This window comes from Dreissena polymorpha, chromosome 4 (assembly GCF_020536995.1).
Source record: "Dreissena polymorpha isolate Duluth1 chromosome 4, UMN_Dpol_1.0, whole genome shotgun sequence".
NCBI classification, from domain to species: Eukaryota; Metazoa; Mollusca; class Bivalvia; order Myida; family Dreissenidae; genus Dreissena; species Dreissena polymorpha.
Window position 1 is genome coordinate 37,366,460 of NC_068358.1, and position 23,792 is coordinate 37,390,251.

Sequence of the window (23,792 nt, forward strand, 5' to 3'; positions counted from 1 at the left end):
ATGGGTCTTATGCCATATGTAGTCAGTGTAGCTCCATATCAGCCTGCACAGATAAGCAGGTTTTTCATCAGGAGCTACCCTGTCTGTTTAAAAGTAATGAAAGGTTTCGGTTTCTTGTTAGCAGACAAGATGGCTCCTGACCAAACTGCGCAGGCTGCTCTGGAGCTACCCTGGCCCAATACGCATAAAACACCATTTTTGCACAAGCAGCTCATAAGAGACAATACAGCAATATGTGCAACAAACTTTACATCAGAGAACAAGCAAATCAGCACAAGCAAATTAAATGTACTAACACTTAAAATAGAAAGTAAAGACCAATGCATTAAACCCATATGTTTGCATATTAAAACACAGACACATATATAAGCATCACAATTCTGTAGCATAAAAAGCAAAACTGTTAAAGTTAAGAATTGTGATAATAAAAAAACAAACAAAAAAAACTTCACCTATGTGAAGAGTGAAGAAAACATTTCTTCAAAGAGAAAACTACCCTAAACCATCCAATAAGTTTAACACACCGAGCTCAACAAACCAGATTAAGCATGAAGCCATTACAGTATAAACTAACGTTGAGATTCAAAACCTTAAAATCGGCTGATGAGAAATGAAGATCTCCAATAGAAAATAGGAATAAGCCTCGCTCTGGGAAAATGGGGATTAATGCAAGTTTGTAAAGTTTCCTAGATTAGCATGTGGATTCAGCACAGGCTTATTAGGAACAACACTTTCTGCTTTTATTGTATGTTTTGTTTAAAGAAAGTCTTTCTTAAAGAAAAAGACAGCATGGGCTATAAGTGTCCTCCATTATTAGCCTGCACAAACTAATAAAGGACAACACTTAAGTACATGTATTAAAACCCATTTTCCCAAAGCACAGCTTGAAGGTCAAATAAGGCTTTATCTGATTGTCACTTACATGATCTCCTCCTCTAACGCAGTCTTAAACAGCTTCGCCAACAAATACTCCTCCCGTACGTTACTGCCATAGTTGAACAGCGAGTAAATCACGGACTCCATAAACTTGGTGGTGCGGTCCTGGGGCATCTCAAAGATCAGCTTGGCCAGGTATGTGGGGTTAGTCTGGAGCAGGTAGAACAGGTTCTGATAGGCCTCCATGCGGTCATGGCTCTCCTTGGACATCACTTTCAGGCCCTTTGTGGGGGCCACGCTGCGACGATTGCCGCCGTGCTGCACTTCGCGCTGCTTGGCAAGCTTTCTGTTTAGCATCACTACATCCTGTCATGAGAAAAAATGTCCATTGTTGAAAATCATGATTTAACATGACTATTGCCAAGCAATATATGTCCCCTACCGGCTCCACCATTGTCATAATTTTTTCTTCTTTAAATATTTGTTGCCATAGCAACCAGAATTTTTGAAGTAGGAACAAAATGAAATGACGTGCATAATGTCCATATTGCCATCTATCCATGTTTCAAGTTTCATTAAAAAATATTAAGAACTATTAAAGTTATCGCAGGATCCAGAAAAGTGTGACAGACTCACAGACTCACGGACTGACAGACTGACGGACACACAGAGCGCGAACCATAAGTCCCCTCCAAGAAACCGGTAGGGGACAAAAATATATATTAATTTAATATAATCGATATCAGGGATTCAAATTGAAGCAGAATCCTCCTTTTTGATGCAAGCAATAAAATAGAAAAATTCTGGGGTGGGAGGGGGCAGGATACTTAAATGGTTAGGGAATTACATGCTTTAGACCAGAATTGAATTCGTCCCAAACCATAATAACCTCATCAAAATGAAAAAAAGACAATCTGAAAAAAAAATCAACAATTGACTAGGCCTCAACATATAATACTTGTATAATTTATTCGAGCCTCACTCTGGGAAAAGGGGGCTGAATCTATGTGCATAAAAAGTCGTCCCAGATCAGTCTGTGTGGTCTGCACAGGCTAATCAGGGAAGACACTTTTAACCTTGACTGGATTTTTGTTTCCACGAGACTTAATTTCAACAAACAATACAATAAAACCAGAAAGTGTTGTCTCTGATTAGCCTGTGCAGATTGCACAGGCTATTCTGGGACGATGCAATGCATATGCTACTTTTTAAAACGTTGGTCCCTGTACCTGGAGTGTGATCCTGTTCTTGATGAGGAGCCCTATCTTCACGTCCATGGTGTCCAGGTCCTGCTCCAGCTGCTGGTTGCCCTTGATCTCACTGATCACCTGCTGCTTGACCCGCTGCAGCTCTACAGGGGATAAACACATGGATACATTCCAGAACAAGCAGCAGCACTGAAACTTTCCGACTCACAAGCGAGGTTTTAATAGCTATATGCAACCAGCTTAAAACCAGAACAGCCAGCAAGTCACTCGCAGTCTGTTCAATTTTTAGGCTGTTTGCAACTCATTGGTGCATCAGATTTCCAAAAAAGCCTTTTAGGCTTTAAAACATGAATCTAGTAATTAAGGTTTTTCATATAATGGATTTTCGAAGGAATTACAACCACATCAAAGTGCGTATCGGAGTGGTAAAGGGTTAATATTAGAATATTTACATCGAATCAACAGACCAAAATACTACAACATAAATTAGGTTTGCAGGAGTTAGTTGATAATAGACATATTAAGAACTTAAATACATCACATGACTGCCAATGTCCAAGGGAGCTAATCTGAGAACATTAGAAACAAAACACATTTTGAACAAAGCCGAGATATCATAAGAACAAAGGTTCTTGGTAAGTTTCATGATGAGTGGACAAAACATATGACTTTTAGAGTGTTCATTGGGATTCATAATTGCGACATAAGGAAAACCGCCCCCACCGACTCGTAACCATGCTTTTAAATCAACCAGAAATATTTTAAAACTCATCCGATACATCTGTAAAACAAATGTATTGAGCAAGTTTCGATAAGATTTGACAATAAATATTACTTCTAGTGTTCTCAAGCTTTTTCTTTAATTCTACCAAATTTTTAACCTCACGTGACCAACAAATTATCTGACCTTTTTCATCAAAGTAAATGTTTGGCTACACACAACGCAAGACAAAAGATAAGTTCTACCTATTCACAATTATTATATTACAAAAAAGTTTAATACGAATGCCAACTTGTTGCAAAATACATCTCTTCTAAAGGTCTGAGTAGCATTGGTCTGTGAAGGATGTGTAAATGTGTTAAAGAAAGGATGCATGAAGCCCCCGTAATCCAGCGAGGCTCATGTTGATGTATCATACCCAGCTCCTCAGTATAGTCTGCGTCACTGGTGTCTAGAAGGTGGACAAACCTCTGTACCACTGCCAGCGGGGGGTTCTTCTCATACACTGAATAATGGGAGACATGGCATTATATGTCATTATATACGGAGCCTTTTCCACTCAAAGTGAAAATGACTATGACTATCATCGAGCATTAAACTAGAACAGCCTAAAAGTAACTCGCATTCTGTTAATGTTTTATGCTGTTTGCTGATGGAAATGAAGCCTTTTAAACTTGAATTTATTAATTTTTTTAATTTAATTTGATTTTGTAAGGAACAAAAACAAATTTTCTTAAAATAAAATTCATTTTTTATTATTAAATACTTACCTGCTATCCCTAGCTATACCTTTCTAGGTGGGTTAGCTTCTCCAGAAATCTTCAAGTGCCTGAATTCGGCCACTTCTCCTACTGAAAACATTCAGATTCAGGTTAAAAAACATAGTTCAATGTAACTTAACCGGAAATCAAGAACCGTTAGTCATCTTACTTTTCATACAATTATGAAAATATAAAACGATGAGCGGGGTTGGGAGGTGGGACTTACCGATAGCAGGTAAGTATTTAATAATTAAAATGAATGTTATTTTATGAAAATTTGTTTTAATGTCATAAAAACATAGCTGCTATCCCTAGCTGATTTTGAAGCTGTGGCGGGAAATTCTCGCTATATTTTCCCATCACAGCAAAAACCCATAATCAGGTTTTTCAGCCAGAGATAGTAGAAATGTGTCCTCATACAATCTTCGTTAGTACAGTATTGTACTTAGTTTCTGAACAGGACCAGTACATTTACGCCATGGAAAAAACTATCGTTTGAGCAACCACAAGAGGACCCAACATATATAAATTGTCCTGTTGACACTCAAGAGAACAAAGATAGAATGAGGAAAAGGTGGTCGGATTCCTCTAAAAGCAGCTTGAAGCACTTCAGAAAGTGGAACATTATTAATACTGTAAAATCATTAAAGTTCGTGTGGTACTAATTTTCGTGGATTTCGTGGTTCTGCCGAACCACGAATTCAAGTACCAACGATTTTTGATACATTTTAATCCGAAATCGGTCTTTTTTGAATGGCATTTCCGCCATTTTCTTTTGTTGTCGGTTGTCCGAGATATTTGTTTTTTGTAATAGAAACTTCACTTCAGTAGGTCACATTACACTTTTATCTCGACTAATTAAAATATTTCAAAATTGTAAATGTTGTTGTTATTTTCCACGAATTTGTTGTAAATTAAATATGTTTGAACTAAGATGTTTATGATTACTTAGTTTGATAAGAACTACGATGTTAATGATTAATCAGTATGAATAACAAGTAGTGTGTTTATATAAAATATCAATTTGTTCGCCATCCAGTGCATTAATAAAACACTAAAGTCGTGCGAGTTTTTCTTTTTTATTCATCATTGCAAATATACGTTTTATTCATCATGGTTAATAAACGTAACGCGCAATTTTTGCCCTGGTTTCGTCACAGTAAGAAGCGTACTCCCCACGCTTCCGTTAACGTCCAATGACCATTTCTTCTACTGCATCGTTAGCGGCCTGTGTTAATAAAGCTTCAGTCGTAGACAGAGCCTTTGCAGGGTCGGGCAATCCTGCCATAGTAGGAGAACGTGTCGGTACTGTTCCCGTTTTCAACCATTGTGAAAGAGACATTGTTTGAACGCAAGTTAATGCGATATGTTGTTTTATGGATAAGTGTTTGGTTGATAATGCTTTTATAATCAAGCACGGTATATAAACTGTACATCAACGACTATCCTCTTTTACGGGACATCGTCAAATTAACATTTTGAAGATTTATCACATATGTCAATTAATGCCAATTAAACTTAAAAGAGACATTACAGTTTTCACACCTGTATTTTGGGGACCTTATTACTCAATTGTTACGACTAGGGGACCTATTGCGCTGTGATTTACAAATATTGTTAAAACAACATTGATGGAAATTAGCGAGTGGGGACCCACAAGCGCGCAGCTTTATTGCTCTTATCGACAATTATCGGAAACACTTTCACGCTTCAGTGCACATTAACCTCGAGTCGTGCTGTCAACACAGATAAGCAGATTATGCTTCGTTATTACTCTGGTTGTTTTATTAAAACCTTAATAATTATGACGGTAAGTTGTTTTTTATTTGAAATCCACGAAATTACGTGTCAACGAATTAGTTGTTTTTTTTTTTATTTGAAATCCACGAAATTACGTGTCAACGAATTAGTTGTTTTTTATTAAACCACGAAATTTCATACCGACGAATTTCTATACGTTTACAGTATACGCCCACGAAGCCGAAAGAGCTCTTAATTCATGCCGTCTGATCTTAAAAAGGGATAAATCCCTAGATGAGAGAGATGAATACGCCTTGTTAATAGTCGAGGCTACCCAACGAGAAATCGAAGCCGCAGACACATCCCCCCATCAGAATTGGAGATAAGCGTAAGCATCCAGTTGGTCCTAATCAAACAAAAACGCGTCTACTGAACATGCTGCTGGATTGTAAACCGGACTCACATACAGAGGGAGTCAGTGATTGGGTCTGGTTGCAAATAGGTTGACCATAGAACAACCAAACATGAGAAAAATCTGATTGGTCCATCCTGATGAAGTGTCCACTCCGATGGAAGTAATTGGTGTTTGCGAGACAACAATCCGCCAGGGCGTTGAAACGACCTGGAATATATTATGCTAGAAGAAAAATGTTGAGCGTCTTGCAAGAACAAGTAACTCCTTAGTTTCCAGATACAGGGAGTGAGAATGTGTTCCCCTCTGTGCCTGAATGAAAGTCACAAATGTTGTGTTGTCTGTTGACACCATCACACAAGAGTAATGGTATTAACTCCGAAAGAATTGGAAGCTGCGATAACAGATTGTCCGGAGACCATTTCCAACAAGCTGAGAGGTTTGTAGCTTCTAGTCCGTTCATTATGCTTAGGATTAGATAAATCCTAAGGCACTTTCCACAGTTCTCCTCGTTTGGAATGGTCTTATAAGCTGATTCCAACGATTGAAATACTGATAAAGTAGAACCAAAAGGAAGGCGTGTATCAATGCAAGAAGCATCCTTAGAAAGCCTGTTGGGATCAAATGTACAGACTATTTTTTCGTGATGGAGATTGTCAAATTAGTAGACATCTCCGCAGGTCTTGGGCAATAATATTCACCAAGATTTTGAAATATCATTTCATAGATCCGATTAATTAATGACAATATTTGATCCATGTCATCATTGGAATCTGTCTCTGAATCGGCCTTGTTGTCTACAACACCAGCAGTGTGCAAAGAATCAGCAGAAACTGACTTGGAAATACTAGGCCTAGAATCATGCACCAGATTGCGAGTATCTGGTAATGATGAATGACCATCCACCCAATCAACCCCCTGATAATTAAAACCGTAAAAAGACGGTAAATTATCAGAATTGACCGGTACGAATTGTCCAGACGAATCTTGAAGCCATAACGTGTCCGGATTCGACGGTTCCAGAGCACGAGGTACCCGAATAGGTACCGTATCCGATATCCGTGGTGCAGAGTAAGTATCTGTAGTGGTGAGACAAACACCAGACGCCAAAGTCTGCAAAGTAGTACCAGTCATAGCAACATTTGTTAATGTTAAACTAGAAACTGGATCTGGTACATAGGGTACCGCAACATTAAAATCTGAGACAGGATAGTAATGTGTAGGATACTAGTAGTCAGAGCAAGACTGTCTACTTGAAGCATGATGACGAGCTTTATCCCTGCAATGCTGAGAAACAGATCGGCTGCAATGGGAATGACGTCTCGTAGAGTAACGTCTCCTAGAGTCTCGAGATGATCGGTATCGATCATATCGACGCCGTGAATGAGAGCTACTCGATAAAGGAGATCGTGTACGACGTCTACCTCTATTGTCGGTATTAGTTGACGACCCAGATGCCTTAGAAGAAGAAGAAGAGGAGGAATAATTCGATGATGATGATCGATGTATATTCTTGATCGATGACCGGTGCCCGGTAGTACTGACTGGTGACAGGTAGTATTGACCAGTGACCAGACTGTATTGACCGGTGATTGGACCGGTCACTGTTGATAGATGACAGGCGACCAGACCGGTCCTTGGTGACCGGTACCCTGGACTGGTCCCTGGTGACCATTGACCGGACCGGTGAGCGGATCGGTCCCCAGTGACCGGTGCGTTACCCGGTGACGTACCGGTCATGCTATGACCAGTGTTGTTACCAGGCAATGACCGTATGGCGGCTGCCAAATGGTTTGGCATAGGTCATAGTCCTTCACCAATACCATCGGGCATAGACCGGCTGACGGTTGTCACCAAATGGTCTGATGTTGATCGACTTTCTAAAGAAGTTAGCATAGTACGATCTCCATCTTGCCCTATACCCGATGACTGATGTTGCCAATTCTTGATCATAGTCAGTAGTAGGAATGATAGGAGGATTATCCTGCACCAAATGATGATTCTCTGGTAACGAAGAATGACTATCCGCAAAGTCGACACACTGATAATTAAAACCGGAAATAGACAGTGAATTATCAGAAGTGACAGGTACATATTGTCCAAAGGAATCTTGACCCTATGTGTCACGCAAAGACAGAGAGTAGCAGCCGGGTTTTTCCGACTAGGAATAGTAGCAGATACCCTCGGTGCAGACAAAACAGCCGTTGTGGTTAGATGAACACCAGAATTGAAGGGCTATGAAATCGGATCAGTCAATGCAACATGTGTTGAAATCACACTGGGAACTGGTGCATAGGGTAAGGAGACATTACAATCAGAAAAAGGGATAGTAATGTGACCAGTCCTAGAAGTCGGAACGACAATGCTTCAGTGAAGCTTGTCTATGACCTTTATTCCTGTGATGCCGAGATCTAGAACAGCTAAGACCCCGAGAGCTAGAACGGCTACAACGGGAATAACTATCCTCGAGTATCGTTTCTGTGATGATCGAGATGATTGATATTGATCATAGCGATGACGGGAATGAGGACTGCTCGATTAATAAGAGCGTGTCTGACGTCTACCTCCACGACGAATGTGCATTCGACAACGAAGAAGTGGAATAATCCGATGAAGAAGAACGTCTGTTTCTGATCGTTGACTAGCAACTGTTGACCGGTTAATGATCGGTGCATGTTGATCGGTGTCCGGTCTGTAGTATTGACAGGTGACCGGTAGTGACCGGTGACTGGTAAGTCGGACCGGTTATCAGTAACAGATGACCGGTGGCCGGTGCCCGGACCAGTGACAGGACCGGTGCCAGGTGGGTCAGACCGGTGACCGGACCGGTCTCCGTTGACCGGTGACCCGTGACCGGTCTCCGTTGACGGTGGGTCAGACCGGTGGATCGGACGGGTGACCGGACCGGTCCCCGATGACTGGTCGTTGCCGGGACCGGTCCCCGGTGACCGGTTCGGTACCCGGTGACGTACCGGTCATGACGTGACCAGCATTGTCACCGGATAATAACCGTATGGTGGGTGCCAATTGGTCTCGCATTGGTCCATGTCCTTGACCAATGCCATCAGGCAAAGACAGGCTGACGGTTGTCGCCATATGGTCTGATGTTGAACAACTTTCCAATGGTAAAGTACGATCGCCATCTTGCCTGATACCCGGTGACTGATGCTGCAATATGTCATCTGTGGTCTTCAAAGTCACCGGGTATTAATCCACTCTTGTATCTGCGACCATCATGTAGTCAATTATATGCAAGACAAGAGCAAAACATATTCACAATAAACTGGTCACAGACCAGATAATCGTACGGTACATAAAATCATTATTTGCCCATAATGAAAATAATTAACATTCTCTTATTATTATTATAAAAGAGAAATCAATAGTACCTATAACCTATAAAACAACTTCCGAAGATCGTAAATTAAACAAAGTTTAATTCAAAACAGATGAAAATTAAAATGACCATAATTTAGATTGTCATATGGAAAGTAAAATCATTATTGCACACAAAGGCAAATGATAAACATTCTGTCATTGTATTAGAAGAAAATGCTATGCACGATCTTGTAACACATGTGAAGAAAATTTACACAGTACAAATCTTCTCAATTTCCTATTGATGAAGATCACGATAAGTACGTGCTCATGTACATGAGCAGGTACAAAATACACAGAAAGCTGAAAACAATTAAAGTTATACATGGTGACTGATGCTGCAATTGATCATCTGACGTCTGCTGTAAAGTCACCGGGAATTTCTCATCTGATGAAGGTTCATCTGCATGTTTTCTGCTTAGAAAACGTTCTGCGACGGATTGCTTTCTGCCACGTCGCATTGTCTCACGCACTGCAAACAGAGCATTCATGTTCAAAGGAACAATTAGTGCATGACAAACAAGTCTTGTGGCAATCCCAAGAAGCCTTAATGTGCCCACACGAATCGCTAGTTTGTTAACTCATTCTTATTCTGAAAGTAGAACAAGAAGAAAATCCGCGTAAGAAAACAATGTCAAAAGAACAAAATAACTGAAATAATCAGTTAAACAAAGTGTTTACAATGTACAAAATTGTCAATAACTTGTTGACAAAAATCACGAAATCCTCGTGCTCAAATCATGAGCACAGAGAAAAACCCGGCAAAAAGTGAAAATCAATGAATTATCAACAAAATAATACAAGAAAAGATTTCTGAATGAAGCAGAAACGATAAATTATACAATTCATCAATTTCAAACCCAATTCCACCACGCAGAATGGAACTAAAAGTCCAAATTTAAAGCCGATAGTAAAATGTCGATCTGCACGGTGTGTCTCCAGCAAAGTAAGATGAGTTACGGTTCTTGATTTCCCGTTAGGTTACATTGTACTATGTTTAACCTGAATCTGAATGTTTTCAGTAGGAGAGGTGGCCGAATTCCGGCACTTGAAGATTTCTGGAGAAGCTAACCCACCTAGAAAGGTATAGCTAGGGATAGCAGGTATGTATTTATGACATTAAAACAGGTTACAATAGGAAGATGAATGGTAAAGGTTTAGCAGTAGGTTACAAACTGTAATGTTACTTACAAAATGCAAGTTAACAAACATTTATTTACTATTTCAAAGTAGTATGGATAAGTTTTATTATTCGAATATGTCAGATAGTATTTTACAACAATGAAGGATATTACTTCAGAAATATTTTGCCAAATAATACATAATTTATTGCAAAATGAAAATAAAAATATACATATTTGTAGGAAAATTATAGGCACATGAAATTTATCGCTATTATTGTGTCAAATAAGAATAGATCTTACTGAGGGCTCTGTAGTCATGTCGGGCCTTGTTGGAGCGCACAAATGCCTGAAGCTTCACAATCTCGGCCTCCTATACACATGTATTACAATATGAGACGCATTCTGGGAAAAGTGGGCTTAATGCATGTGTGCCATGTGTCGTCCCAGATTAGCCTGTGCAGTCCACACAGGTTAATCAGGAACGACACTTTCCGCCTAAACTGGATTGTTGTGAACAAGAGACATCCTTTAAACAAACAAAAAAAGAGGGCCATGATGGCCCTGAATCGCTCACCTGACTAACCAAATACAATCCGAACCCAGTTTTCATCAAAATAGACATTCTGACCAAATTTCATAAAGATTGGATGAAAACTGTGACCTCTATTGTCTACACAAGGTTTTTCTAATATTTGACCTATCAACATAGTTTTTGACCCCGGGTGACCCAAATACAATTCCAACCCAGATTTCATCAAGACAAACATTCTGACCAAATTTCATGAAGATTGGATGAAAACTGTGACCTCTATTGTCTACACAAGGTTTTTCTATTATTTGACCTAGTGACCTTGTTTTTTATCCCAGATGACCCAAATACAATCCCAACCCAGATCTCATCAAGCTAAACATTCTGACCAAATTTCATAAAGATTGGATGTAAACTGCGACCTCTATTGTCTATACAAGGTTTTTCTATTACTTCATCTAGTGACCTAGTTTTTGACCCCAGATGACCCAAATACAATTCCAACTCAGATTTCATCAAGATATCAATTCTGACCAAATTTCATAAAGATTGGATGAAAGCTGTGACCTCTACTGTCTACACAAACGACTAATGGGGTTATTTACCCTCGGGACTTTGGTTAGAAACCATTGCCTGAGCACACTGCTTAACATAAAACTCTGCGTTAAAAAGCCGAAAACGGCCATAATATGGTCAGCCCGATTTTACTGGGCTGTACCATTTATAATATAAAATACTTTGCAGTGTGGATGCGGTGCTTTGATAAAAATCTAGTAGTTTAAAATAGCTTTACTTATAATAAAATTAGATGCGATATAAACGCAATACTCAATACAAGGGCTGTTTGTAAAACATGCATGCCCCCCTATATGGGCTATAAGTTGTAGTAGCAGCCATTGTGTGAATACATTTTTGTCACTGTGAATGGTGGTGGTGGTGGTGGTGGTAGCAGAAGAAATAGTAATAGTAGTAGTAGTAGTAGTAGTAGTAGTAATAGAGTAGTAGTAGTAGTAGGTGGTGGTAGCAGAAGAAATAGTAGTAGTAGTAGAAGTGGTAGTAGTAGTAGTAGTAGTAGTAGTAGTAGTAGTAGTAGTAGTAGTAGTAGTAGTAGTAGTAGTAGTAGACTAGTAGTAGTAGTAGTAGAAGTAGTAGTAGTAGTAGAAGAAGTAGAAGTAGTAGTAGTAGTAGTAGTAGTAGCAGTAGTAGTAGTAGTAGTAGTAGTAGCAGTAGTAGTAGTAGTAGTAGTAGCAGCAGCAGTAGTAGTAGTAGTAGTAGTAGTAGTAGTAGTAGTAGTAGTAGTAGTAGTAGTAGTAGTAGTAGTAGTAGTAGTAGAAGTAGTAGTAGTAGTAGCAGCAGCAGCAGCAGCAGCAGCAGCAGCAGCAGTAGTAGTAGTAGTAGTAGTAGTAGTAGTAGTAGTAGTATGCATTACAAAAATGCTATTAGCCTTACATTTGGTAAAATTTAATTATATTACAAGGGAGGCAAATCTGTAACAATAAATTTAAACTTATTGCATTTGTTTCCCCTGTAGTGTATTACCTCCCCTGTCCTGCTTATATTTATATCAATCAACAAAATTAAACATTAACACAAAATTTAATATACAAAATATACAAAAAATCTCATATTCTTATAATATTTTTACTGATCCACTGTATTTTACTAAAAGGATGATATTTCATTGGACTGATAATTATAGATTTAGGATTACAGACCAGTTGCTTCAGTAATATTTTTCAGAGTGTGCCCTGTTGGCCGCGTATGCATTCTTGAATTATCATTCAAAAACCATTTTACTATTTCGAGTCACCGTGACCTTGACCTTTGACCTAGTGACCTCAAAATCAATAGGAGTCATCTGCGAGTCATGATCAATGTACCTATGAAGTTTCATGATCCTAGGCCCAAACGTTCTTGAGTTATCGTATGACAACCACCTGGTGGACGGACGTACCGACACCTGGTGGACGGACGTACCGACCGACCTACCGACATGAGCAAAGCAATATACCCCCTCTTCTTCGAAGGGGGGCATAATAAACTGCATGTTGTCTGAGCCTAACGCTGTTAAAAAGCGGCGTTTCTATTGGCTGAAAGGCTTATATAACGATGGCCCTGATTGGCCGAAATTTCTATTTAAAGATTACAAGTAGGTCAATCCGTTTTAAAATAGAAAAATTTCCCAGCCGACGACCTTGACATTGAGTGCACTTTACAGATTGTAAACAATAAGAATTTCTGTGCAGGAAATATATGAGATGAAAGAAAAAGGATAATTACATCCAAAAGAACTTAAATTTTAATGAAATACATGAATTGTTTTATAGTAATAAATTACAATGTTGATGTTATATTGTTATTCTTCTTCTTCTTATTATTATTAATATGATATTGTAATTGGATGTTTTTAAAAGGAAAGATAAAGAGAGAGAATAGCCCAATTTTTATAAGTAAAGATGGTGAAAACACATACTGTTGTATGTGGCATCATCATTACTAGACCCACTGTTCAATATATACTGCAATGGGTTTGTTGGAGTCTATAGACTTTGTGATCTGTGTTTTAAATGTTAAAATTAATGTAGAATTACTTTAATTTTATGTTTCTATGAAAGAAAAGAAATACACGGAAGTGTATTATGTTGGAAATAAGCAAACATTATTACTATTTTAGGATTTTACATATCACAAAGTGGTTTAACATTGCCACTATGTATTAAATCTATGGATAGATGGGAATTTGTTGTAAGAGTTATATGTAATACATAGAACTCTTAGCAATGGGAAGATATAAAGATTAATAAACATTAATTAATAGGGAAGGAAGAGACTGATTTAATAGCTCTAATAAGAAAAGGGGGATTTGCATGTAAACATGCAATTATATAGAAATATAACAAAAATTTGTATTTGGTAATTGTAATTTAGTTTTAAATTATATTTTGTATTGTAATTGGTATGTATTCCTAAATGTGGCACAATGTTAAACACTTGCAGACAGGGAATATAGCCGTAATGCTCCAACAGAAGACCCTGTCTGTATGGATCTTAAAGAGTATTGGGCTATGAAGAAGAAACGTCCCCCCAGAGTGGCGTTAAGACATACATGCCATACGTCCCGGATTGTCCGGGACAGTCCTGGAAATGAAGAACTTGTCCCGGAAATCTGTCAAATGTCCCGGAATATACAAATCCACATATACATGTACCTTATCTTAATAGGCTTAACTGCACCTCGAATCTCTGTATATCTGCAGCGTCTCCATGACAATGCCTACCCGAATAGGCAGACTACGCTACGTGTCAAAATCGATCAATTAACAGGGGTCCTGTTATCATATCGATTGTCTCACGTTCGCGGTCAAACCGAAAAGGCGGCATTAATGTGGTTGTTAATTGACTTTAATCTACTACGTCATTATTTCCCGCTGCGTAAGGGCAAAGGATAGTTGTTCACACATCTGAAGTCCAACATTGCTGAGTAAAACATTAAAAGCAGTTTATGTTCGCACGTTTAACCGACAAAGAAGTTGAGTAAAAAAGTAAGCATTTAAAAACGTCATCCTCACTAGGTTTATTATAGTTATGTTCTAAACCCTCAGTAAACATACGTTAATAATAATAAGTGAATTTGAAATGCGTTCGCCATGTCGTATCAACAACTACGCGTTACACACCGGTCTTAATAACAATAACGCAGTGACGTCACCATCTATGTTTAGAACGCTTTCACTGAAAACACGTGGCTTGTATCTAGTAACGGAAGTAGTAATGTTTAATTTGACGTTAATAGATCAAGTGTATTTCGGATAGGCTTTCGAACTTTTGCAATTAACGATGCGAAACAAAACAAAAAAACGTACCAAAAATGCATATGTCTATAAATATCGCTACATTTTATACATGTCCCGGAAAATCGGCAAAAGTCCCGGACAATTTAACTCAATGTCCCGGAATTGGTCTGAAAAATTATGGCATGTATGGTTAAGACAATATTTAAAAGAAAGTCAATAGTAATATTTGTATATTACAGTTAATTACTAACTTGTCGCCAAAAAACGGTTACCTTTATAGGGCCACGTAAGGTCTACACAAACAAATTGTTGACGGTTTTTCTATTATTTGACCTAGTGACCTATTTTTGACCTCAGATGACCCAAATACAATCCCAACACAGATTTCATCAAGATAGACATTCTGACCAAATTTCATAAAGATTGGATGAAAACTGCGACCTCTATTGTCTACACAAAGTTTTTCTATTATTTGACCTAGTTTTTGACCTAGTGACCTAGTTTTTGACCCCAGATGACCCAAATACATTCCCAAGCCAGATTTCATCAAGCTAAACATTCTGACCAAATTTCATAAAGATTTGATGAAAATGGCGACCTCTATTGTCTACACAAGGTTTTTCTATAATATGACATAGTTTTTGACCTAGTGACCTAGTTTTTGACCCCAGATGACCCAAATACATTCCCAACCCAGATTTCATGAAGATAAACATTCTGACCATATTTCATAAACATTGAATAAAAACTGTGACCTCTACTGTCTAAACAAACAAATTGTTGATGATTTTTCAATTATTTGACCTAGTGACCTAAAGATTGGATGAAAACTGCAACCTCTATTGTCTACACAAGGTTTTTCTATTATTTGACCTATTATGTAACCTAGTTTTTGACCTAGTGACCTAGTTTTTGACCCCAGATGACCCAAATACAATCCCAACCCAGATTTCATCAAGATAAACATTCTGACCAAATTTCATAAAGATTGGATGAAAACTGCGACCTCTATTGTCTACACAAGGTTTTTCTATTATTTGACCTATTATGTGACCTAGTTTTTGACCTAGTAACCTAGTTTTTGACCCCAGATGACCCAAATACAATCCCAACCCAGATTTCATCAAGATAAACATTATGACCAAATTTCATAAAGATTGGATAAAAACTGTGACCTCTACTGTCTGCACAAACAAATTGTTGACGGACGGGCGGACGCACGCACACACAACGGACGCAAGACATCACACGGTCTCATAAGCTCACCATGTCACTTCGTGACAGGGGAGCTAAAAACATTCAAGCGGAAAGTTTGGTCCCTGAAACTGTACACTACACACATTCATTAAGCACAATTTCGCGGGATAATATGCAATTTTTCAAACTGACACAAGTACAGCTTTAATTTGTTAAGTTACTACACAGGTTCATACCTATATGTATTTATTAATTTTTGAAAAGGACTGAACATATTTTACGTAGTGAGTTGTAAAATAACAAACAAATTAATGGAAAACTCAAACTTATTGTCATATCAATTTAAACAAGAGCTGTCAGAGGACAGTGCGCTTGACTATTCAAGTGCTTGACAGTTTAACGTAAGCCATCATGGGGAAATTGTTTATATTAAATAATTTATTAGACGATCTTTCAAAAATTAAAAAAAAGGAAAACAATTTTTTTTTATTTTTTGTAGGGGGGGGGGGGGGTAAGGAGGGGGGGGGGGGGGGTGAGAGGAGGGTATAATGTGGGGGGGGGGGGGGTAATTTATTAGATAATGTTTTTTTAAATTATTATTTTTTAATTATTTTTTTTTTGGGGGGGTTGGGGGGGGGGGGGTAGGGGGGGTGAGAGGGGGGCATAATGTGGGGTGGGGTAATTTATTAGATGATGTTTAAAAAATCAAAAAACAAAATTTTTAGGGGGGGGGGGGGGTTGGGGTAGGGATTCTGGGTAGGGGCGTGGGGTATTGTTTGGGTGGAATCCATTGTGGTATTCAGGTAATAGTTGTTTTGTCAAAGTAATAATAAAATGTGATCATAAATAAAGAAGTGATGGAAATTTAAGCAAAATGTTCAATTATCTAAGTGTAAAAGGGGCCATAATAATGTCAAAATGCTTGATACAGTGGTCTGCTCTTGTTAATAGGTTGGGGTCATGTTGGTAAACAAGTATGCAACATATAAAAGCAATGTGTCAAAGAATATAGGAAATATTTGGGGTAGTACGCAAACTTTAACATAGATTTATCAATAATATGCATATTCTAAGTATAAAAGGGGCAATAATTATGACAAAATGCTTGATAGAGTTGTCTGCTCTTGTTTATAGGTTGGGGTGATGTTGGTAAACAAGTATGCACAATATAAAAGCAATATGTCAAGGGACAATGAAAATAAATGGGGTAGTACAAAAACTTTAACATTTAATGCATATTCTAAGTGGAAAAGGGGCCATAATTATGACAAAATGCTTGATAGAGTTATCTTCTCTTGTTTATAGGTTGGGGGTCATGTTGGTTAACAAGTATGCAAAACATGAAAGCAATATGTCAAGGGACAATGAAAATAATTGGGGTAGTACGGAAACTTTAACATTTGCACGCTAACGCAGACGCTAACGCAGACGCCGGGGTGAGAAGGATAGCTCCACTATATATATTTTATATATAATAGTCGAGCTAAAAAGAATTCATCACCTTATGGGTTACATCATAAAAATCCAGGAACATTAAGCCTTTGTCAGTAAAACAAACTTTCAATAATCTCGTATTTATTTCAAATGATGATTCCAAGTAAAACCTAGAACAATTCATAAGCAAGAAAATCAAGTAAGTATTGTTGTCCCTTACATGATCTTTGAAGTACTTCAGCCTATCCTTGAACCTTTTCCTCACCAGCCACATGCGAACAACTGCTTGGATCTACAAACGCAATCACACAGATATTACCAATTACACACTAGTTTATATGTGTTTGTCTGAGAAGTCATGTCACCAAATAAAAAAATATATATCATGTTCAGGAACCATACCTTTGTGGAGAATTTTGCATTCTGTGCCAGAAAGTTCAGTCTATCTTTGTAGGCTTTCTTCTGTCGAAAGCCTTTCCAATATGCCTGTAAACAAGTAAGTAATTCACTTATTATGAAATGAATATGCTATTGATAATTAGCAAATCTATTGTTTTATAACATTGAAATTCATTATTCAAACACCTATACATGATAAAACTTTTGACTTCATATTCAACTTTGACTTAAAGCAGATATAGAACTCACACTATTCTGATCCCTCACATATCCACGATACTATAGTGACAATCCTCAGAAGCAGCACAAAAGCTATTCCACATTGATATTCTTTCAAACATATAATTCAACATCACAGACATACACCTGCATATTAACCACATATTTGGGCACACAGATGCCAGTATATTCATACTAGATACACATGTATTCATTATGTATCAATAATCTGTATATCCACTACAGATCCTTGTACTTTTGATTGATCAAAACCAGAGGTTATTATGAAAATGTGCTTTCTTCTTATTCAGTTCTTTTTCCGGATGATATTAGCACTGCATATAATTTCGTCAGATAATGTAAGAACATATTTTTCTTGTATTACTTTACGTCACTTGTCAATTTATGCCAGTTGTTGAATACAAAACAAATAGAGTCACAACTGGAAAATTTATAAAGTAAGAAAAGAGATTAAATGCGATGCTAAAGCAAAAAATACAAAAAAATCAAATCTTTTTGTAAACCACAGTTAGAATCTAAATTCTCTATATGAAAAAACTATGTGGAATATGATTAATTTTTTATCCCATTGACAAAAAAAGCCAAAGATTCCACCAGCATTTTCCCGTTACTAAGGCTACAGCCCTTCTCCCAGTCATCAAACAGCTCCTGGTTCCCAGATACCTGAATTTTCACAACAGAAGGCTCCTGGTTATGCAGGAAGGCCAGGCGGCCCCGGTAGTTTTTCCTCGCCATGTAACCACGGGCAATGGCCTGCACCTTGACGATGAAGTCCTCATTGGCCTCAAACAGCATCTCTCGGTTACGTGCGTCTGTCACCTCATTCAGCACACCCTGAACACAGGCAGCAGCAAATTGCACATAAGTCTGTCTACACAGGCATATCGGGACAACACTTACCCTTTAACTGCTTTTTTTTTTAAGAGAACAAAACACATTTAAGAGTAAAGTGTTGTTCCTGATAAGCCTATGCTGATTGCACAGGATATCTGGGATGACACTTTAGGCACATGAACTAGACTCCGTTTTTATTTCATGTTTACACCGAGTTGTCTGAAAACTGACAGATATGATCACAAGCAGTTTGCATAAGCAAATCGATGAAAAGTCAACCATCTACACACATCTACAAACAACACTGTACCAGAAACTGTTGTTTGTTTGTTGAATTGTCGTGTTTTTTTAGTACCAGGGTATTAAGTCAAGTATTGAGTTAAACTGGACAATTTCAAGCCCACAATCCAAAACAAAACACAAAATGTTGGACAGCTTGCTAGACTTTTCTGATGCTTTTTCAACTTTTCTTATGCTTTTTAGAACCCTGGCATTTTAAAAGAAAATGCATGGATTATAGGGACAACAAAACAAAGCAAATATTGTTCTTGAATTACTGAGTGTACGAATTTTCAAAACAATGACTTAAACAAAGACATCTCCAACCAAATATGCAATCTCATTCAATGTTCCAATATAGAAACAAAACAAGGGACAAAATTGTCACAAAACCAGGTTTTCATTGTGAAAAAAAATCTGATAAAGGGAGACAACTCAAACTGAACTTTTGAAATGAACAAACAAAATTAACCCCCTTTGTAAGTTTGTTTTAAAATAAATCTATTTTTAGTCGTGGCGACCTTGACATTGGAGATATTGACGTGATTCTTTCGTGCGACACACCGTGCCATGATGGTGAACAAATGTGCCAAATGATTTTAAAATCTCATAATGAATGACATAGTCATAGCCCAGACAAGCTCATTTATGGCTATTTTTTACCTTTGAACTCAAAGTGTGACCTTGACCTTGGAGATATTGACGTAATTCTTTCGCGCGACACACCGTCTAATGATGGTTAACAAATGTGCCAAATGATTTTAAAATCTCACAATGAACGACAAAGTTATGCCCCGGACAAGCTTGTTCCGCCCGCCCACCAGCCCGCCCGCATTCGCCAATCTAATAACCAGTTTTTTCCTTCGGAAAACCTGGTTAACAAACTAGAAATACAAAACTAAGCCTATAGCAAAATTTTAAATATAACAAGTTAGAACAAAATCACTGAAGGCATTCCGGATACAATAACTTGCCAAACAAATTTAACCTAGCCCAAATACAGAGGAAAATGCTTGGGCAAGTGCATGCAAAATAGCTTGAATTAAAACAAGAGCAACGCATAACGGGTGCTAAATCTCGGCTGCGGGTGCAGTTTTGAGCTTGTCACAGTGACCTTGACCTTTGACCTAGTGACCCAAAAATGGGAGTGGCGTGTAGAACTCATCAAGGTGCATCTACATATGAAGTTCCAAAGTTGTAGGTGGAAGCACTTTGATTTTAGAGACAAATGTCAAGGTTTTAGCACGACGTTGACGGCGAGCTGGCTATGACAATACCTCGGATTTTCTCCGTTAACAGCCGAGCTAAAAAATGAGCCTAAGCCATTGCCACAAACCTGTATTTCGTCTTTGGTAAGGAGGCTATGATCCTTGACAACATCGTCCGTGCGGCTCCACAGGTAGTCTATGGTGTGAGTGTTGAAGAAGAACTTGGCCCCACTGCTTGTACGGTTCATCATCCACCCACTGCCTGTTGTGCCTGTCTGACGTTTCTTCTCCTTTAAATAACATTTTCTCCATTAACCCGTGGACCATGTGGAAGGGGTTACCATTTTTAGCACCAAAAACAAAAAAAATCCAAACACAAAAGTAGCATACAAGAATAAACAGTGGAAGACCTTATAATTCATTGAGATTTTTGTTTAAGGAAACGGTTATTTGCCAAATAAATGAATTTTTAAGTATTTAGATGTTTTTTTAATTTGATCATACCTTTTATTATTTGTTCTATGTTACACTTGACACATTAAATTTGACAGACCACAATAACATGCCATTTTCATCCTTACCTTTTACCTTATTTAAGTTTTGATACAACATTTCACTTAAATTAATATTATCTCTTCGTCACATAGAATACATTTTTTTACTAGTCTCATTAACATACAACATAACAAGATTTCAAATCTAGGGCATTGTCACAAATGGCACAACAATTTTAGAGATATTCCAGGGCAAATAACTCATATTATTTGCGGGCACACTTTTGTGAATCTGTTCCTCTCTCACTGATCCCTACTTGCTCAGTACCTTCAGGTTGTGCAGTTTCTCCAGGTATGTGTGGGCACAGTCATGTCGCACATTCTGAGCACCCACCCCTGGTAGAGCCAGTGCCACTGACAGTGCCTCATGGTCATCAGCATCAACAGCATCATTGATGGCAGCAACGCCCATGGACACTGTGAATGAAACCAAGATTACCATAATTATATCATTAAGAAGAAATAACATGGACAAATTGTGATATCATTCCAGCTACACAGTCAATCAATTTTTACATCAAAATTTCATCAATAAGATACAAAAATTGTAAATGTGAAGTCACAAAAGGTTTCTAGGTCTTATTAGTGGACAGGACAGCTCCTGACCGCATAGTGCTTTAAACCCATTTACAGATGACATGGCTTTTATGACATATACTACGCGACCCACATTCGACACCCTGCTTGACCTCACTATTTGACATATACTACGCGACTCACATTCGACACCCTGCTTAGCCTCACTATTTGACATATACTACGCGACCCACATTCGACACCCTGCTTGGCCTCACTATTTGACATATACTACGCAACTCACATTCGACACCCTGCTTAGCCTCACTATTTGACATATACTTCGCGACTCACATTCGACGCCCTACTTGGCCTCACTATTTGACATATACTACGCGACTCACATTCAACGCCCTGCTTGGCCTCACTGTTTGCTGAGTCAACAGACGACTGGATCTCATCCAGCCAAAGTTCTGCACTGTCCACCTTTTGTTTCTGAAATGGCAAACAAACTATTGACCTCCTTTAAAAGAAACAAGAGCTGTCTCCATCGGAAGACATATGCCCCAGAAAAATGCTTTTTCGAAACCTAAACGCGGATTTTATTACCTAAACGCGGACCCTTAGTTCAAGGTCAAGGTCATAGGGGTCAAAATTTGTGTGCGTATGGAAAGGCCTTGTTTATATACACATGCATACCAAATATGAAGGTAACATCTGAAGCGAAATAGAAGTTATGAGCATTTTTTGAAACCTAAACCCAAAAGTGTGACAGACAGTGCGACTGCTATATGCCACCCTACTGGGGCATAAAAAATATAATAATTGTTCCGTCATTTTCGTTATGTGATTTTTGTCACAATCAGATAGGCAGAAATTTCACATTTTGCAAATATGTTTATAATGATGCAGGGGTTTGCAAGTTGCCAAAAGGGCTACCTTGTTTTGCTTGCCAACCCCCCCCCCCCCCCCCCCCAAATCTTAACCTGGCAAGAGCAAGCGGACTGCTGCTAAAATAATCTCCTTGTTAATAGGTGCACTGTAACAGGTTAACCCTTGATTGTACCTTCCTCAATTCTTATATTAATGCAAAGCACACTCTGGGACTGCATAGGATAATCTGGGATGTAACTTTACGCACATGCATTATACCCTGTTATCCTATAGGAAGGCTCATATCTATGTTTTGATATTGAAGATTCAAAATAATTTACATAATTCGGAAATTCCTGCCTACCTCAGCCTTGAGCTTCTTCTGACGTATGAGCAGCACCTGGTACTGGTAGGCCTGCCTGTCCTCCACATGCTCCAACTTGGCCTCTGGCAGCTTCAACATCTCCAGTGTGTCCTCAGGCTTACCACGATCTATGTACTCGTTGATCTTAGATATGGCCATAATTCCTGGGATAGAAAACAATTGTAAATAATTAACACAATATTTCGCAGGTATCTTTTGGTTTGCCTCAGCCAATGTACTCTTTGATCTTTTGCAAGGTTTATGAAATTACCTTGCAAAATTTTACATAACAAAAACTACATGAATTTTGTGTTTTGTCATGAATTTGTTATATGTGATTATATATTAATTTTAAACCTATTTATTGTAGATTGAATGCAACAAAAGTCTATGGCTTATTGAACAAGGCTATTGTCAAGCAGTATGGTCTCCTACCGGCTCCACCATTGTCAGAAATTCCACCATTTTCAGAAATTTTTATATTTTTTTGGTTCCCATAGCAACCACAATTTTTGACATAGGAACAAAATGAAATGACGTGCATAATGTCCATATGGCCATCAATCCATGTTGCATGTTTCATGAAAAAATATGAAGAACTTTTTAAGTTAGCGCAGGATCCAGAAAACTGAGACGAAAAGAGCGACAGACTGACTGACTGACAGAGCACAAACCATAAGTCCCCTCCGGTTTCACCGGTAGGGGACAATAATATTACACACAACCTGTTCTCAAAACTGTTGAACAAAAAGACTTAATTCAAAACATTGTGTTATTCCTGTACATTCAACATTGTTAAAAAAATATACGATACAATCTCACAGTTTTTATTCCAGCTATATATTCCAACACTTTCATCCGAATCATTATTATTATCCATAGTAAACACACCAAAACGCCATTATTCCCCGCCAAAAGCAAAGGGATGTAGAAAGCGCTGTGTGTCTGTCAGTTTGTCTGCTAGTCCCTCCATCGGTATTTCTCAAAAATTAATTTTTTGCGGGGGGATATCAATTTAACAAATTTGTTTTTGTTCTTTTTTTTAAATGCAGTTGCGTTTCAAAATGCCCAGACACTAGTGTCCTTTATCTGGATCAATGATGTAACCCAGTCAAGTTATGTAAGCAGATAAACAAGCACAGTTTGGTAATTTGTTTTGCATTCACTTTAAACAGCAATAGAAACTCTGTTTTGGACTAATAACTTAGAGGTTTTATTCTTATAAAGTACTTTGTTTGATATATATTTATTCAATGGAGTATAAATTGAAATTTTCAATCGTCTACAAGTCAACTTAATTTAACCTTCCTAATCGAAAGTACAAGGCCAAAAAGTAGTTTGCAATGTGCAT

At 38.1% G+C, this 23,792-nt stretch overlaps 1 protein-coding gene across 6 annotated transcripts in view; it reads right to left on the reverse strand.

Moving 5' to 3' along the window:
* LOC127877698 (ras GTPase-activating-like protein IQGAP1) overlaps positions 1-23,792 on the reverse strand; it is a 112,382-nt gene that overhangs the window by 30,813 nt on the left and 57,777 nt on the right. For all 6 annotated transcript variants that reach the window (XM_052423818.1, XM_052423820.1, XM_052423822.1 and 3 more), the window contains 11 exons: positions 22,442-22,605; positions 21,609-21,699; positions 20,957-21,105; positions 20,263-20,424; positions 18,477-18,647; positions 17,577-17,660; positions 17,395-17,466; positions 10,521-10,590; positions 3,224-3,310; positions 2,106-2,227; positions 923-1,242 (listed from right to left, as the gene is read on the reverse strand). In XM_052423818.1, the coding sequence (XP_052279778.1) occupies positions 923-1,242; positions 2,106-2,227; positions 3,224-3,310; positions 10,521-10,590; positions 17,395-17,466; positions 17,577-17,660; positions 18,477-18,647; positions 20,263-20,424; positions 20,957-21,105; positions 21,609-21,699; positions 22,442-22,605 (1,492 nt within the window). The remainder of the gene's footprint in view (positions 1-922; positions 1,243-2,105; positions 2,228-3,223; positions 3,311-10,520; positions 10,591-17,394; positions 17,467-17,576; positions 17,661-18,476; positions 18,648-20,262; positions 20,425-20,956; positions 21,106-21,608; positions 21,700-22,441; positions 22,606-23,792) is intronic.